The sequence below is a fragment of the Pristis pectinata genome, chromosome 28, assembly GCF_009764475.1.
Source record: "Pristis pectinata isolate sPriPec2 chromosome 28, sPriPec2.1.pri, whole genome shotgun sequence".
Classification (NCBI taxonomy): domain Eukaryota; kingdom Metazoa; phylum Chordata; class Chondrichthyes; order Rhinopristiformes; family Pristidae; genus Pristis; species Pristis pectinata.
The window spans coordinates 12,710,628-12,725,591 of record NC_067432.1 but is presented as its reverse complement, the minus strand read 5'-3'; the positions used below and the strand labels follow the sequence as shown (position 1 = coordinate 12,725,591).

The 14,964-nt window shown below is 39.0% G+C and overlaps 1 protein-coding gene across 1 annotated transcript in view; it reads left to right on the top strand.

The window, feature by feature from the left end:
- igdcc4 (immunoglobulin superfamily, DCC subclass, member 4) overlaps positions 1 to 14,964 on the top strand; it is a 95,475-nt gene that overhangs the window by 71,720 nt on the left and 8,791 nt on the right. Inside the window, exons 14-18 of the mRNA XM_052040277.1 lie at positions 1,768 to 1,938; positions 5,987 to 6,124; positions 12,049 to 12,163; positions 13,541 to 13,772; positions 14,168 to 14,332. Coding sequence (XP_051896237.1) covers positions 1,768 to 1,938; positions 5,987 to 6,124; positions 12,049 to 12,163; positions 13,541 to 13,772; positions 14,168 to 14,332 — 821 coding nt within the window. The remainder of the gene's footprint in view (positions 1 to 1,767; positions 1,939 to 5,986; positions 6,125 to 12,048; positions 12,164 to 13,540; positions 13,773 to 14,167; positions 14,333 to 14,964) is intronic.

The following is a 14,964-nucleotide window of genomic DNA, read 5'->3' as shown; positions in this document are numbered from 1 at the left end:
GAAGGGCCTGTATTGTGTTGTATTGTTCTATGGTTCTATGGTACTATTCTTAGTACTTAAAAGCTGCTGGATCAATCACCCCTTAAGGCAGCGAATTCCAAACTCTCCATCTTCTGAATGAAAACTTTCCTTAGTTTCCCTTTAATCCTTCTGGTTATTAATCTCTCAGTTTTGGGAAATAGGTCATACCTATTCCACCTATACAATATCTCATTTAAAAAATATCTCTCATTAAAACTGCTTTCAGTTACCTCTGCTTCAAAGAAAACAATTTTCATCTAACAAATCATTCTTCATAACTAAAACTCTCCAGCCCTGGCAAGACCCTCATTAATCTCCCTTCTGTACCTTCCTTACTGCTGTTACAACCTTCCTGTAATGAAGTGACCAAAGCTGTACATGGTACTCTGAGAGACGGCAAATGTTTTGTATGAGCCTGGTCTTGTATTCTGTGCTTTAGTCAATATAAGTATTCTATATGTCATCTTTACTTATGCACCTGCCCTGCTTTCTTTAGGGAACTGTGGACATATACATAGCCTTCATTTTGTTTTTAGTCACTTTTCTGCCCAGTTAACCAATCATTGACGTAAAACAAAAATCAGGAGTAGGCTGACCCTTTATCCTGTTTCTCCCCTGAATAAGGCCCCAAAATTTATCCCACCTCATTCTCTTAGTGTCCAAAAAAATTTCAATCTCGGTCTTGTATATACTTAATCTGTGAGGTGTTGAATTCCAAAATCACTCTATCACACACCAGACTTTTGCTCTGTAAATGAGATGACAAAAGGAGAGAGCGAATACAAAGTGCTTGCCAAACAGTATTTGGCCTTTGAACTGCTCTAGCACCCAGAGCAATTGTCGAACTGGCCCATTTAAGGTACTGGTCAATGTTGGTCTGCATTAAGTGTTTAGACATCTAACAATTGTGTCAGGAAGTAAAAATTTAAAGATCAACAATTCTTCAGTACCTATGAGGCTGACTGCAATGGAAATCTGCAGGGCTCAGTGCTACATTCCACGCTTATCATGATGGATATCAATGGTTTAGACTTAGAAATGTAGGACGCATAATTAAGAATTTTGGAGATAATTGGTAATTGTCAGTCAAAAGTTGGGAGTACAATTGATGATAAAGAAAGTTGTAGATAACAGAAAAGTGTGGGAAAATTTGTTGTTATTCACAATGGTATTTTAAATGGTGAGAAACTAGTAAATGCCAGTTCAAGAACATTCAATAAGCTCCATATTGTCCAGGGCAAAGCAGCTTGCTTGTTTGGTCCTACATCCACCACCTTAAAAGCTTGTTTCTGCTCTGGTACTCTATGGCTAAGTACTACCATCTACATTGCAGCAAACTGCCACAGCTTCTTTAATAGTACCTCCCAAATCTGCAACCTCTATCACCTAGAAGTACAATGGTGGCAGGTGCATAGGGACATATTCTGACTTGGAACTATCTCTACTTTTTTCATTGTCACTGGTTCAAGATCCTGGAATTCTACCTAACAAGGTTAGTTTACTCCTTGATTTCCTTGGTATTTACTGTCAGTTTCTAATGACCCAGTTGAAATGTGTCTCTGGTCTGTGAGACATGTTGAAGCACCTTGTTTGTACAATGGTTGTGCTTTTTACTTTCTCAGTCACTACTTAGTATCAGATCACTATAGCATGCACAAGCAAGATGAGTAAAAAAAATCATGAATTGTTTTAAGTAACATGGAAACATTAGTGAGAGCATTAATTTCCTAATCATTTTTTTTTCAGAACCTTCCACCCCTCCATCTGATTTGAAATTAAATCCAATTAATTCCTACTCGGTCAGAGTTCGATGGCAACCTCCAACTGAACCAAATGGCATTATAATTGAATACATTATTTTGTACAATGCCAACTACACACAACCAGATGACCTCTGGAATTCATTGTCCAAGGAAGGTGGGTATTGAGGAAAATGGTCAAAATGATTGTAGATTTGGTTCTCCATTACTAATTAATCTTCCGTCACATAAGGTGTATGCTAAATCCAGTATTTTGGTTTAGGAGTGGTAAAGAAATGTGATGCTTACACCCATGAAGAATTTATGGATAGTATTAAGATCTTATTTGACTGAACACACAGGAGCATTTGACATCACATTTGTGCTTATCATCTTTTGCTGCACTCACATTTTCATTCTCTGCAGGGAAAATATCTTAGCTTGGTCAATCAGATAATATCAGAGCGTTCACATTTATTATTGAAGTGCAAAATTATTTTAATGCTTTGGCAAAAGTAGTATCCTAAGAAACCTTTGTTGTTGCAAATAAACCTCCCCTGTTGACTAAGATCAAAATCATTCCTGATAACAAGGGCTTAAAAATTCTAAAAGAGTTTCTTCAAAAGTAAATATGCCTTGGTGTTGAGATGGAAATGTGACATTCATATTGCAGGTACCAAGTGAGATAAGTAGGGCCTAAAGTTTTCAGTTTTTACTTTTGATTCAGTTTGGGACTTTTTTTTGCTAGTTGTCAGTAAAATCAGCTAATTTTGGTTATAAAATAATTTTAATCACTAAAATGCATCAACATTGTCTCTTTTGAATGCTATAAAGAAAAAACTAAATAGAAATAACAAAGTGGTGAGGTGATGTGATATGTCAGTGCTCATCTATCTACACCTACTTCTGCAAGCAACATTATGAAACTGCTGCTAACTTGAAATCTACTTACCCTAATTTTAAACAAATATATCTGCCTGATCTTATTGGTCACAGTTTAAAATACAGGCTTATTCTGTTTTTAAGCAGGTAATAGATATCGTCATTAATGCTGGTGCATTATTCAAACATGCATGGCAGTTGACACTAGCCTACTTTGCAATTTGTCAGGAAATGGATATAGCACTGAAAATTAGCACAATGTCTTATTGATGATTTTTGTTAGCTGCTTGCTTGAATACTGGAGATTGTACACAAAATATCTGTTAGGTGGTCTCTGGAATGAAGTTGATAAGACTAAACAACTTCATCAAAAATTCAATTTTCTTTCTCATAATTGCACACACTTTGTTTCTTTTGCCCCTTTTCAACCTTCCCTTGTACTCTTCATTCTTTTTATTCGCTGTTACATCAGGGACTTGCACATCCCACTGAAAATTGAATTAGCCACATGCAGCAGTTTAAAAGTAATTGGAGTCATTGAGTTATAAAGCATGGAAATAGGCCCTTCAGCCCAATTCATCCATGCCAACCAGTGTGCCATTCCTGAGCTGGTCCCATTTGGCCCATACCTCTCTGAACCTTTCCTATCCATGTACCAGTCCAGATATCTTTTAAACATAATTGTATCCTCCTCTGCCACTTACACTGGCAGCTCGTTCCATATGCTCACCTCCTTCTGTGTGAAAAAACTTGTTCCTCATGTCCCTTTAAAATCTTTTCCTCCTCACTTTAAACCTAAGCCCTCTAATTTTAGACTCCCCTATCCTGGAAAAAATACTGTGACAATCCACCTCCAAAGATTTTATAAATATCTAAGGTTATCCCTCAGCCTCCTTTGCTCTGGGAAAACAGTCCTAGCCTATCCAGTCTCGCTTTATAATTTAAGCCCTCCAGTCCTGGCAACACTTTTTTGAATTTTTCTGTACCCTCACTATCTTAGTTACATATTTCCTATAGTATGGTGACTGGAACTGCACACAATCTTCCAGGTGCAGTCTCACTAACGTCTTGTACAGCTGTGATGTGATGTCCCAACTCTTGTACGCTTTGCCCTGTCCGATGAAGGCAAGCATGCCAGAGGCCATCTTCACTACCCTGTCTACCTGTGTCACCACTTTCAGGGAACAATGTACTTGTACCCCTAGGTCTCGCTGTTCTACAACGCTCCCCAGGGCCCTGTCATGCGCTGAATATGTTCTGCTATGGTCTAATTTTCTAAAATGCATCACTTCATACTTGCCTGCACAGTTTTCATTTAAACCACATATTTTGGTTTTTAAAAAAAGAATGATTTTTCCAAGTGGGCCTTCAGGGATAATTTTTCTGTTTCTTTTGGTTAAAACCAAAACTTTCAAACCCAGGTGACCAGCTCTGTTGTTGTTCGCTGAAGATAATTTTTGGTCAGGAGACTAGTGGAACTCCTTACCTTTCCTTCAAATGATGCTGTAGGATCCTAACCAGAAAAATAGAACATTGGTTTGGTAGTTCAACTTTAATAAAGCTTCAATTTAGATACTGTAATATGTTGATATCTAGGATTAGAGCTTAACCCCACAGCCCTCAGGAGTGAACTAAGTTATCATCAAACCCTACTGCAGAAATGATTGGTATTCAGTGAAGTTTCTTCAAACCATTCCTACCTCCAAAGTTTGGTGGTTTGTTCAGTTAATATTGTGCTGTAGAACATTTCTTGTCATCCAATGATATCTCTGTAACTAACTTTATTAAGGTGCTCCAAATGTGAATAGCATTTGATGTAACATTTGTTAATTAGTTTAGGACATTTTAGCATAGAAGAAAGCCATTCAGCCTATGAAGTCCATACCAACATTCTCTGGAGTAATTGCCCACAGTCCCACACTTGCTCTGAATTTTCCTGGAGGCCGTGAAATGTTTTTCCCTTAAGTGACATTTCCTATTGAAATCCCTGAATGACTTTGTTTCAATCATCATTACAGTGAGTTCAAGATAATAACTACTCACTGCAGGATAAGGAGTTTTTTCTTACATTTCCATTTTATTTTTTGTCCATCAATTAGAAACTTTGTTGTCTTGGTCTTGAGCAAGCTTTCATTGGAATAGCTTCTCCACATTTACCTTAATTCCGTCATTATCTTTAACACCTCGATCAAATCTCTTCTCAAGCTTTTTGTGAAAGAGAAAAGCACAGATCCTCTAATCTGTTCTTGTTACTGAAATCCCTCATCCCTGGAATTTAATGGAGCAAAAATTATGAAAACTCTCCATTTCAGTTGGTTCAGTTATTGTGTGATTTGAGAATTATTATGTCCTTGCCCGGTAAATTTCTTTAAATGTGGATAACAAAATTAATGTTGCATTCCCAAGCCCCTTTTTTGTGTTTTTAATCTCTCCCCTTTGCATTGCAATTTCCAGTGTTCAATGAAAGGAAGTTAAAGAAAAGAAAATTGCAATACAGTAGCTAATTCAAATTTAATTATACCAGCAAAGTAGAAAGATTTTAATGGATCAGAAGGGAAGTATATGAGCACAAATCAATTGTCGATAAAGAAAATGGTAGGTGGTTTGCAGCCAAATCTGAATGGAAAGAGAAACAAATGTGATACAAGTGCTAAAGGTTGTTTATGAAGAGTAGTAAAAGAAAAAAAAAGCCTTGTTTTAAATCTACAGGTGAACAGCAATCATCTCTTATAATCATAAAAAACTTTATGACACATTCACAAAACAAGATTGTGATACATAATCTGTTATGAAACAAAATGACTTGTTTTTGTATCATTGATAAAATAAAACAGTATCTGCTGTTTGCCTTGGCCTCATGTGGGACAAATCAATAGATTTTGCACTCACTTTGCACAAGGTTAGTTTTGGTGTCGGCAAAACTGCAATTATTCAGTAATGAACTTTAATTGCTAATTGGATGCACAACCCTGAAATAATTCGGCAGCACATCAAGACTCCCTTTTCCATGGAGTCAATTCCACATCCGGTGTCATGTTAGGCCATGCAGATACACAATAGCTGCAGTAGCACATTGAAATTAATTTGCATCAATATCTTTGTATAATTGTACTTGGAGACTGAAAAATTCAGGCTGAAAGAGTAAACAATAAGAGCTGCTAACATAGGATGGGATATTATTGTTTAAGTTCAAAGTGAGATCGTTTCATATGTTACCAAATCATGTTTTGCCTCATTGAAGAGGGATCATGATTTTCTGCCAGTAAATCAGAAATAATAAGATGTTAATTGGGTTTAGGATGTTGGCAACAGGTATCTTCAATGATCATTTTTGTTATATTTAGGCCACATTTTCAGCACTGATGTGCAGGGACTAGAAAGTGACACTCGGTACTTCTTCAAGATGGGTGCAAAGACAGTTGTAGGAGTGGGACCATTCTCCACGACAAAAGATGTGCAAACTCTAGCTAAACGAATATTAGGTAAATTTTGAGAGCTTATTTATTTGGTATTACTGATATATGTTAAAATACAGCTAACATGTTATCTGATTAATAAGCCAGATATTGAATATTAAATCACAAGTGTGAAACATGATATACAGGGGACCCCTGCATTATGGCTGTTCAGGTAACGGAAATTTTCCCTTGCAGAATTCACAAATCACTACCCAAAAATTGGAGAGAGAATAAATTCACTCTCAGGGAATTTATGTGGAAAAGAAAGTAAATAAATAAACACAAAATTTATTTTTTTCCAAACCGTGTTTCTTGAGACATGCGCAGATGCTGCTGCTTTGTATTATGGATAATCATGATACACACCGTTTCATTAGAATGCACCTACCCCCCACCACACCCCCCCCCCGCCCCACCCGTAATGCAGGGGTTGCCTGTATACTATCAAGCATTCTGTGCATGTAAATTAAGGAAAAAGTCAATCAAATAGACCTTTTTGAGATGCAGCACAATTTCTCTATGAAGCATTATAATGTGCAATATTTTCATTCATTAGGTGTTAATTCCTGTAACTGTAAAGGGGAGAAAACAAACTCATAAATTACCCTTCAGTACATCAACCAGAGATGTCTGTGATTCACCATGATTAATCCCCAAATTTAAATTAAGGTTTTGATATTTCTATTTTTTAGTAATATTCCCCTTCAGCTAAACTCCCAAAGGCATTGACTCTTTGTTAAGATGCATTCCGTGAACATTCATCACATTTCAATATGTTAACCAGGGTGTCAGTCAAAACCTCTTCACCATCATTCCAGCATTAATCCGTTTGGTGGCAATTGAAAGGTTCCAAAGTCTATTTCATATCTGTCTTACCATTCATTAACTCCCTGCTCAGCTGAGGCACTTGATTGGAAAAAGTATTAGATTTTTTTAAGCCATTTTAAGCAACTACTTGGCTTTGATTCACTGAATTTACTGTTGATGTTAGAGCAGTATGATGCCAATTGCTCTATAAAGACTATTTACCCATGAAAATGCTGGATTAAGAAAGCTTCAGTTTAGCTCAATCCTCATGAGGCACGAAGAGGAAATCCTGTGCCATTATTTCACCTTAAATTGTTGTTATAAATGAAAAATCCTTACAAGAAATGCCAGGGAGTATTTTAATGAAATGAGAACTAGGTTGATGAATATTAATCATTTCACATGGCCATTCACCTGGTGAAACACTGCTGAATGATTGCTCAGGGCTCCTTTTATTATTTATGCGTTAAACTGACCTGACAATGCAGAGTGAATGATGGAACATTCAGCAAATTAAAAGTGGAGGTCATTAATCTGCTAACTAAAGTGATGAAGTGTTTGTGTTTCCACTAAGTATTACACTGCAATAAAATGAGGAAGAATTTTAAACCTAACAAAGCTCCTTTCATGGAATTTAATGGAGATAAGTATGCTTTAAAACTGTAGTAAGTACTTGAGTCAGTTATGTGTTAATTACATTCTTGGGGTAATAATTTTGGAGCGGCCATTGTGACAGTGAGCCAGTGTTAGAGTGGGGAGCTGAGGCTTTGGCGAGAAGAGGCAAAGGCTGAGGAGTTGGTGACTTGGAGCAAGAGCGGAAGATTAAAAAAGTGAGACTCCTTGCTTGCTTGTGAGTTTCACTTGCAGGAATTTAAGAGCTAAGTCAGCTAATTTTTACTTAATAGGTGATTGGCTAATTAGCTAATTATCAGCAACTAATAAAAAGTTAGAGTCAAGCGGAGTGGTCGTTTTGGAGCAGCCATTTTGAGAGTGGATACCAATCTGTGAATACCAGGCTTTAGTGAAGAGGGTGAGCAACACTAAGGTAAGGTGAGGGTGGGTTCTTATTCATTTTTTCTGTCTCTTTATTTTTCCCTCAAAGCTTTTTAGTCATGGCAGTTGAGCTCAGACCTGTGTCATGCTCCTCCTGCGCAATGTGGGAACTCAAAGGAAGCTGCCAGTGTCCCCAGTGACTACGTGTGCAGGACGTGTGTCCAGCTGCAGCTCCTGACAGACTGCATGACAGTGCTGGAGCTGCGCATGGATTCACTTTGGAGCATCTACAATGCTAAGAATGTTGTGGATAGCACGTTTAGTGAGTTGGTCACACCACAGTTTAAAGGCCTAGGGAAAGATAGGGAACGGGTGACCAACAGACAGATCCATGTTAGGAAGGTAGTGCAGAAGTCCCCTGTGGTCATCTCCCTCCAAATCAGATACTGTTTTGGATACTGTTGGGGGAGATGGCTCATCAGGAGAAGGCAGCAGTAGCCAGGATCATGGCTCTGCTGCACAGGAGGGAAGAAAAAAAAGTGGCAGAGCTGTAGAGGTAGGGGATTCCATGGTAAGGGGAATAGACAGGAGCTCCTGTGGCCACAAATGGGACTCCTGGTTGTGTGTTGCCTCCCTGGTGCAAGGGTCAGGGATGTCTTGGATCATCTGCAAGGCATTCTGGAAGGGGGAAGGGGAGGGTGAACAGCCAGTTGTCATGGTGCATGTAGACACCAACGATACAGGAAAAAAGCAGGATGAGTCCTACAAGCTGAATTTGGGGAGCTAGGAGATAGATTAAAAAGTAGAACTTCAAAGGTAATAATCTCAGGATTACTACCTGTGCCACGTGCTAGTCAGAGTAGGAATAGCAGCACAGTTAGGATGAATGTGTGGCTTCAGGAGGGAGGGTTTCAGATTCCTGGGGCATTGGAACCGGTTCTGGGGGAGGTGGGACCAATACAAACCGGAAGGTCTATACCTGGGCAGGACTGGGATCAATGTCCTAGGGGGATTGTTTGCTTGTGCTGTTTGGGGAGGGTTTAAACTAATATGGCAGGGGGATGGGAATCCATGCAGAAAGACAGAGGGAAGCAAAGTGGAGACCAGAGCAAAATTTATAAAAGGGAAAAGTAAGAGTGGAATACAGAAAAGTCAAATGCAAAGGACACAAAGGTTACTAGATTCTAAAGGGACAATGAGTGTAAGGGCATTTTATCTGAATGCCCGTAGTATTCGAAACAAGGTCAGTGAACTTGTGGCACAAATCAGTACAAAGGGGTATGATTTAGTGGCAATTACAAAAATGAGGTTGCAGGGTGGAGATAAGTGGGAATTAAATATCCAAGGATATCAGGTAATACGGAAGGATAGGCAGGAAGGCGATGTAGCACTCTTAGTTAAGATTGAGATCACGGGGATAGTGAGAGATGATATAAGATCCAAGGAGCAGAATGTTGAGTCCATCTGGGTAGAGATTAGGAACAGTAAAGGGAAAAAAAATCACTGGTGGGAGTTGGCTACATGCCACCGAATAGTAACATTACAGTGGCACAGGCAGTAAACCAAGAAATATTTGATGCACGTAAGAATGGAATGGCAGTTGTCATGGGGGACTTTAACTTGCACGTAGATTGGGTGAATCAAGTTGGTCGAGGCAGTCTTGGGGAGAACTTCATAGAATGGATCTGTGATAGCTTTCTTGAACAGCATGTTAGTGAACCAACAAGGGAAAATACTATCTTAGAACTGGTCCTGTGTAATGAAACAGGTAAAATTACCTGTTTAGTTAGGGATCCTCTTGGAAAGAGTGATCGTAGTATGACTGAATTTCTCATACAAATGGAGGGTGCAACAGTTCGATTTAAAACTAGTGTACTATGCTTAAACAAGGGACACTACAACAGGATGAGGGAGGAATTGGCTACCATAGCCTGGAAACACAGGCTATGTGGTGGGACAGTTAAGGAACAGTGGAAGACTTTCAAAGAGATTTTTCACGGTGCTCAACAAAAGTATATTCCAGTTAAAAGCAAGGACAGTAAGGGTGAGGAGAGCCAGTCTTGGATAACTGAGGAAATAAAAGAAGGCATCAAGCTAAAAGCTCATGCATACAAAGTTGCCAAGGGTAGTGGGAAACTGTAAGATTGGGAAAACTTTAAAAAGCAACGAAGAACCACTAAGCAAGCAATAAGGGGAGAGAAGATAGATTATGAAAGTAAACTAGCACAAAATATAAAAATAGATAGTAAAAGGTTATATAATTATATAAAGCAGAAAAGGGTGGCTAAAGTGAACGTAGGTCCCTTGGAAGATGAGAAGGGGGAATTAATATTGGGAAATATGGAAATGGCCGAGGCCTTGAATGATTATTTTGTGTTAGTCTTCACAGTGGAGGACACGTCTAACATGCCAAAGAGAGATGTTATGGATGTGATGGGAGGTGAGGACCTCAACACATTTGCTGTCACTAAAGAGGTAGTGATGAGCAAACTAGTGGGCCTAAAGGTAGACAAGTCCCCTGGTCCTGATGAGATGCATCCCAGGGTACTGAAAGAAATGGCAGAAGTTATTGTAGAGGTGTTTGTAATAATTTACCAAAATTCTCTGGACTCTGGGCAGGTCCTGGCAGATTGGAAGATAGCAAATTTCACGCCACTGTTTAAAAAAGGATGTAGGCAAAAGGTAGGTACAGTAACTATAGGCCCGTTAGCTTAATGTCTGTAGTCGGGAAAATGCTTGAAGCTATCATTAAGGAAGAAATAGCGAGACATCTGGATAGAAGTGGTTCCATCAGGCAGACATAGCATGGATTCAGGAAGAGCAGGTCCTGTTTGACAAATTTACTGGGGTTCTTTTGAGGATATAATGAGCGCAATGGATAGAGGGGAGCAGATGGATGTTGTATACTTGGATTTCTAGAAGGTGTTTGATAAGGTGCCACGTAAAAGACTTACCTATAAAATAAGGATGCATGGAGTTGGGGGTAAGGTATTTAGCAAGGATAGAGAATTGGTAAACCAATAGAAGACAGTTGGGATAAATGGGTGTTTCTCTGGTTGGCAATCAGTGGTGAGCGAGGTGCTGCAGGGGCCAGTGCTGGGCCAGCAACTGTTCACGATATACATTAACGATTTGGAAGAAGGGACCGAGTATAGCATATCTAAGTTTGCTGATAACACTAAATTGAGTGGAAAAGCAAATTGTGCAGAGGATGTGGAGAGTCTGCAGAGAGAAGTAGATAGGTTAAGTGAGTGGGCAAGGGTCTGGCAGATGAGTACAATGTTGGTAAATGTGAGGTCATCCACTTTGGAAGGAAAAATAGATCAGATTATTATTTAAATGGTGAAAGATTGCAGCATGCTCTTGTGCAGAAGGACTTGGGAGTGCTTGTGCATGAATTGCAAAAGGTTGGTTTGCAGATGCAACAGGTTATCAAGAAGGCAAATGGAATGTTGACCTTCATTACTGGAGGGATTGAATTTAAGAGCAGGGAGGTTATGCTGCAACTGTACAGCGTACTGGTGAGTTTGCACCTGGAGTACTGTGTGCAGTTCTGGTCTCATTTCTAGAGGAAGAATATACTAGCTTTGAAGGTGGTGCAGAGGAGGTTCACCAGATTGATTCTGGAGATGAAGAGGTTAGCCTATGAGGAGAGATTGAGTTGCCTGGGACTATACTTGCTGGAATTCAGAAGAATGAGAGGGGATATTATAGGAACATGAGCTTATGAAAGGGATAGATAAGGTAGAGGCAGGAAGGTTGTTTCCACTGGTAGGTAAGACTAGAACGAGGGGACATAGCCTCAAGATTCAGGGGAATAGATTTAGGATGGAGATGAGGAGAAACTGCTTTTCCCAGAGAGTAGTGAATCTGTGGAATTCTCTGTCCAGGAAAGCAGTGGAGGCTACCTCATTAAATATGTTTAAGACACAGTTAAGGGTTATGGGGAAAAGGCAGGTAGGTGAATCTGAGTTCACGGCCAGATCAGCCATGATCTTATTGAGTGGCGGAGCAGGCTTGATGGGCCAGGTGGCCTCCTCCTGCTCCTATTTCTTATGTTCATATGTTCTTAATAACAAGCACCTTGATTTCTATAATTGTGAATGCATGTTACAGAAATCACAGGCTACTGACTGTTTTCTTTTCAGGACTGCATGATCTCCTTGATGTACATTCTGTAACGGGCATCATTGTGGGTGTCTGTCTTGGACTGCTTTGCATTCTTTTCTGCATCTGTGCCAGTTTCTGGAATAATAAGCGAAGGTAAAGAGCTTAATCAAGCCTAATTTATTTGTACTTTATTCATTTTGGATAACCAATCTATAGTAACACGTTCAGATTGTGTTAAATATGCATTGGTTAACAATTCCTCTGACAGGTTTGTAGTGTGATAGTGTGAATGAGGTAATTAACTTGAAAGATTATTTATTGCACAGACCTTCTACAAAAAAGGAAGATCTGTACAACTGACAGCTTTCACAATTCTGATGTTATTGTGTGACTACATTTAAAATGTTGAAAAAAAATGTGTAAAATGTGAGATTATAGTTTCCCAATTTTTATTTGAAATCAATGTAAATGCTCATTAAGATGCATGATCTCAGTCCTGGGGAATGTAAATGAACAGTTTCCTGCGTTTTGCTTGCAGATCAGTATCAAGCATGCAGGTCAGATATAATGCAGTTGACCAACTATTCCATTATTGCAGAAGGTTTCCTTTTGTTCTCTATTTATAGCACATTATAAACGTGAGTATAAAACCAAGTTTATGATTTTGCTACAAATAGCGGAGAAAAAAAAATCTTTCCATTTTCAAACTCCACCCCACACCCATCCAGCCCAACTCCCCTACTTGAATCCAGTGGCAATTCCAGTCACAAAACTGCAAGCCTCTTCCCTCGCTCACTCTTGTGGATTCTGAGTGAAAGCATCACTTTAGTTCTGAATAGTATTGCACTGTGCAGCTGAGATTAGACACACTGTTGAGACACATTTCACTTGGGAACTGAGGTGCTAGAGAATTTTAATCCACTAATCTGATTTGAATTCTAAAGGTGAAAGACCATTGCTGTAAAACATTGCATTGCTAAATCTTTGAGCAAATCTTTTAAATGCTGGTAGAATTTTATTTCTTCTGCTCTAATAAACTTTGTCCATGAAGATTATTCTGAATGTGATTACTTTTTCTCCACCACTTTCAATCCAAGTCTACCAGCTAGTGTGTTAGAAATGACTGAGAAATGTGGTAGGCAACATGTTCTTAAACCTGGTTCCCTGGCTGATATGGAATAAGCATGAGAAAATTATAAGAGTGGCCTGAGATGAATTTCTGTTCCTCCCTTGCTTAGTGTTTTGCATCCCTAAGATTCCTTTCTGTTTTTCTCAACTGACCTAAGTGTACTACTCTAGGATAGCACACAAGGATTTGACTGCAGTGTGCCACCTTTTATATGTATGAAGTTTAAAAGTTAAACCTATTTTTTATGGGTTTGTTTCATTGTAACTGGTGTCCCATTGGAGAAAAAAGGACCTGTCTGAGCATAATATTAATAAGTAATTTTCCAGCAATTAGTTTTCTTGTTTGATTGATGCTGGAAGAAAAATATAAATGAATAATGTTGGATATCCTTTTATTGGCAGAGAGTCAGGTCCTGATTCCCACCCAACAACTGAACATTCACACTATCGCAGGGCAAGGAAAGCTTCTTCAACTCACAATATTGCCCTTCCCCATGCACATGAGCTTGAAACACTAATGTCTACTCTGGGTGAAGATCTATCTCTGCCACTTACTGAGAAAACTGAACTCACTGAAGTGCAAATCTTCATGGATTCCAGTCTTCCAGATGATGACATTCAGATTAAATTAAAGGTATTTTCTGTCACTTTAAATCATCTTATATAGTGGGATTTGGAGATCAAGGGTCAATTTACGTTTTGGCACTCTACGAGATGGCATTTCATTTTCAACTAAAGGAGGAAAGGTATTGTGGGGAAATTAATTATTTTCATTTTTCTTGCTTCACTTATCTCCCATTTCATATGAAGAGTTGATTTGAGAGGTTAACATGTGGAATCAAGGGAATAAAACCTTTTTAGATGCTTATGTCACCATAATATTGTTGATGTAATCTTCCCTTCCCACAGGTGTTTAAATGGTCTCTCTTCCAGAAGTTTTTGTTTGCACTTCTAATTTGGGAATATTTTCATATATTTTTCCCTTTAGTTAATTTTTGATGAATGATTTTTCTGTTTTTTTTCAATAAGCCTGCCTGGAATGGTTCTGTTCATCATAAGTGGGCGAATGATCCAATTTGCTTCAGCAGTGCAATCCTTCCAGATTCTACCCGTAAGACAAATGAAGCACTGCGCTTTGACCCTGGTTCCAATGAAGATGATTTACATGGAAATGTTGTTTTTGATGGTATTATGGTATGTCATCAATTATTCCTTGGTCAACTCCTTATTGTTTCTTTAGACAAGTTAAATTAATCATTTGAAATCAAGGTTGTCATTGTGAATATACAAAAAAAAATTAGTATGGGAAATAGAGCAGGCATAAGTGTATGTAGTTTTACATTTGAATTAATTGAAATACACTAGAGAGATATGTAGTAATACGCAAAAAGTGTATTACTTCCCCTCCCCCACCCACCTCCCTTCCCCCTCTCACCAGGACTCGCCTATCACCTGAACTCACCTATCACCTGCCTGCATGTGCTTCTCCCCCTCCCCCTCCCCCCACCACCTTATTCTGGTTTCTGCCCTCTTCCTCTCCATTCCTGATGAAGGGTCTTGGCCTGAAGCATCGACTGTTTATTTCCCTCCATAGATGCTGCCTGACCTGCTGAGTTCCTCCAGCACTTTTTGTGTATTGCTCCAGATTCCAGCATCTGCAGAATTTGTTGTGTTGGGGGTATGTAGCATTCATTTCTCCCCTCCATTGTCCCTGGGCTGCTATGACCAAAAATAAACACTACTTGCAGAAATAGTTGAGAACATGTACGCATGTACCGTTCCCTTCATCCCATTTACCACTCCTTCCAACCAACCAAAATGGAAAA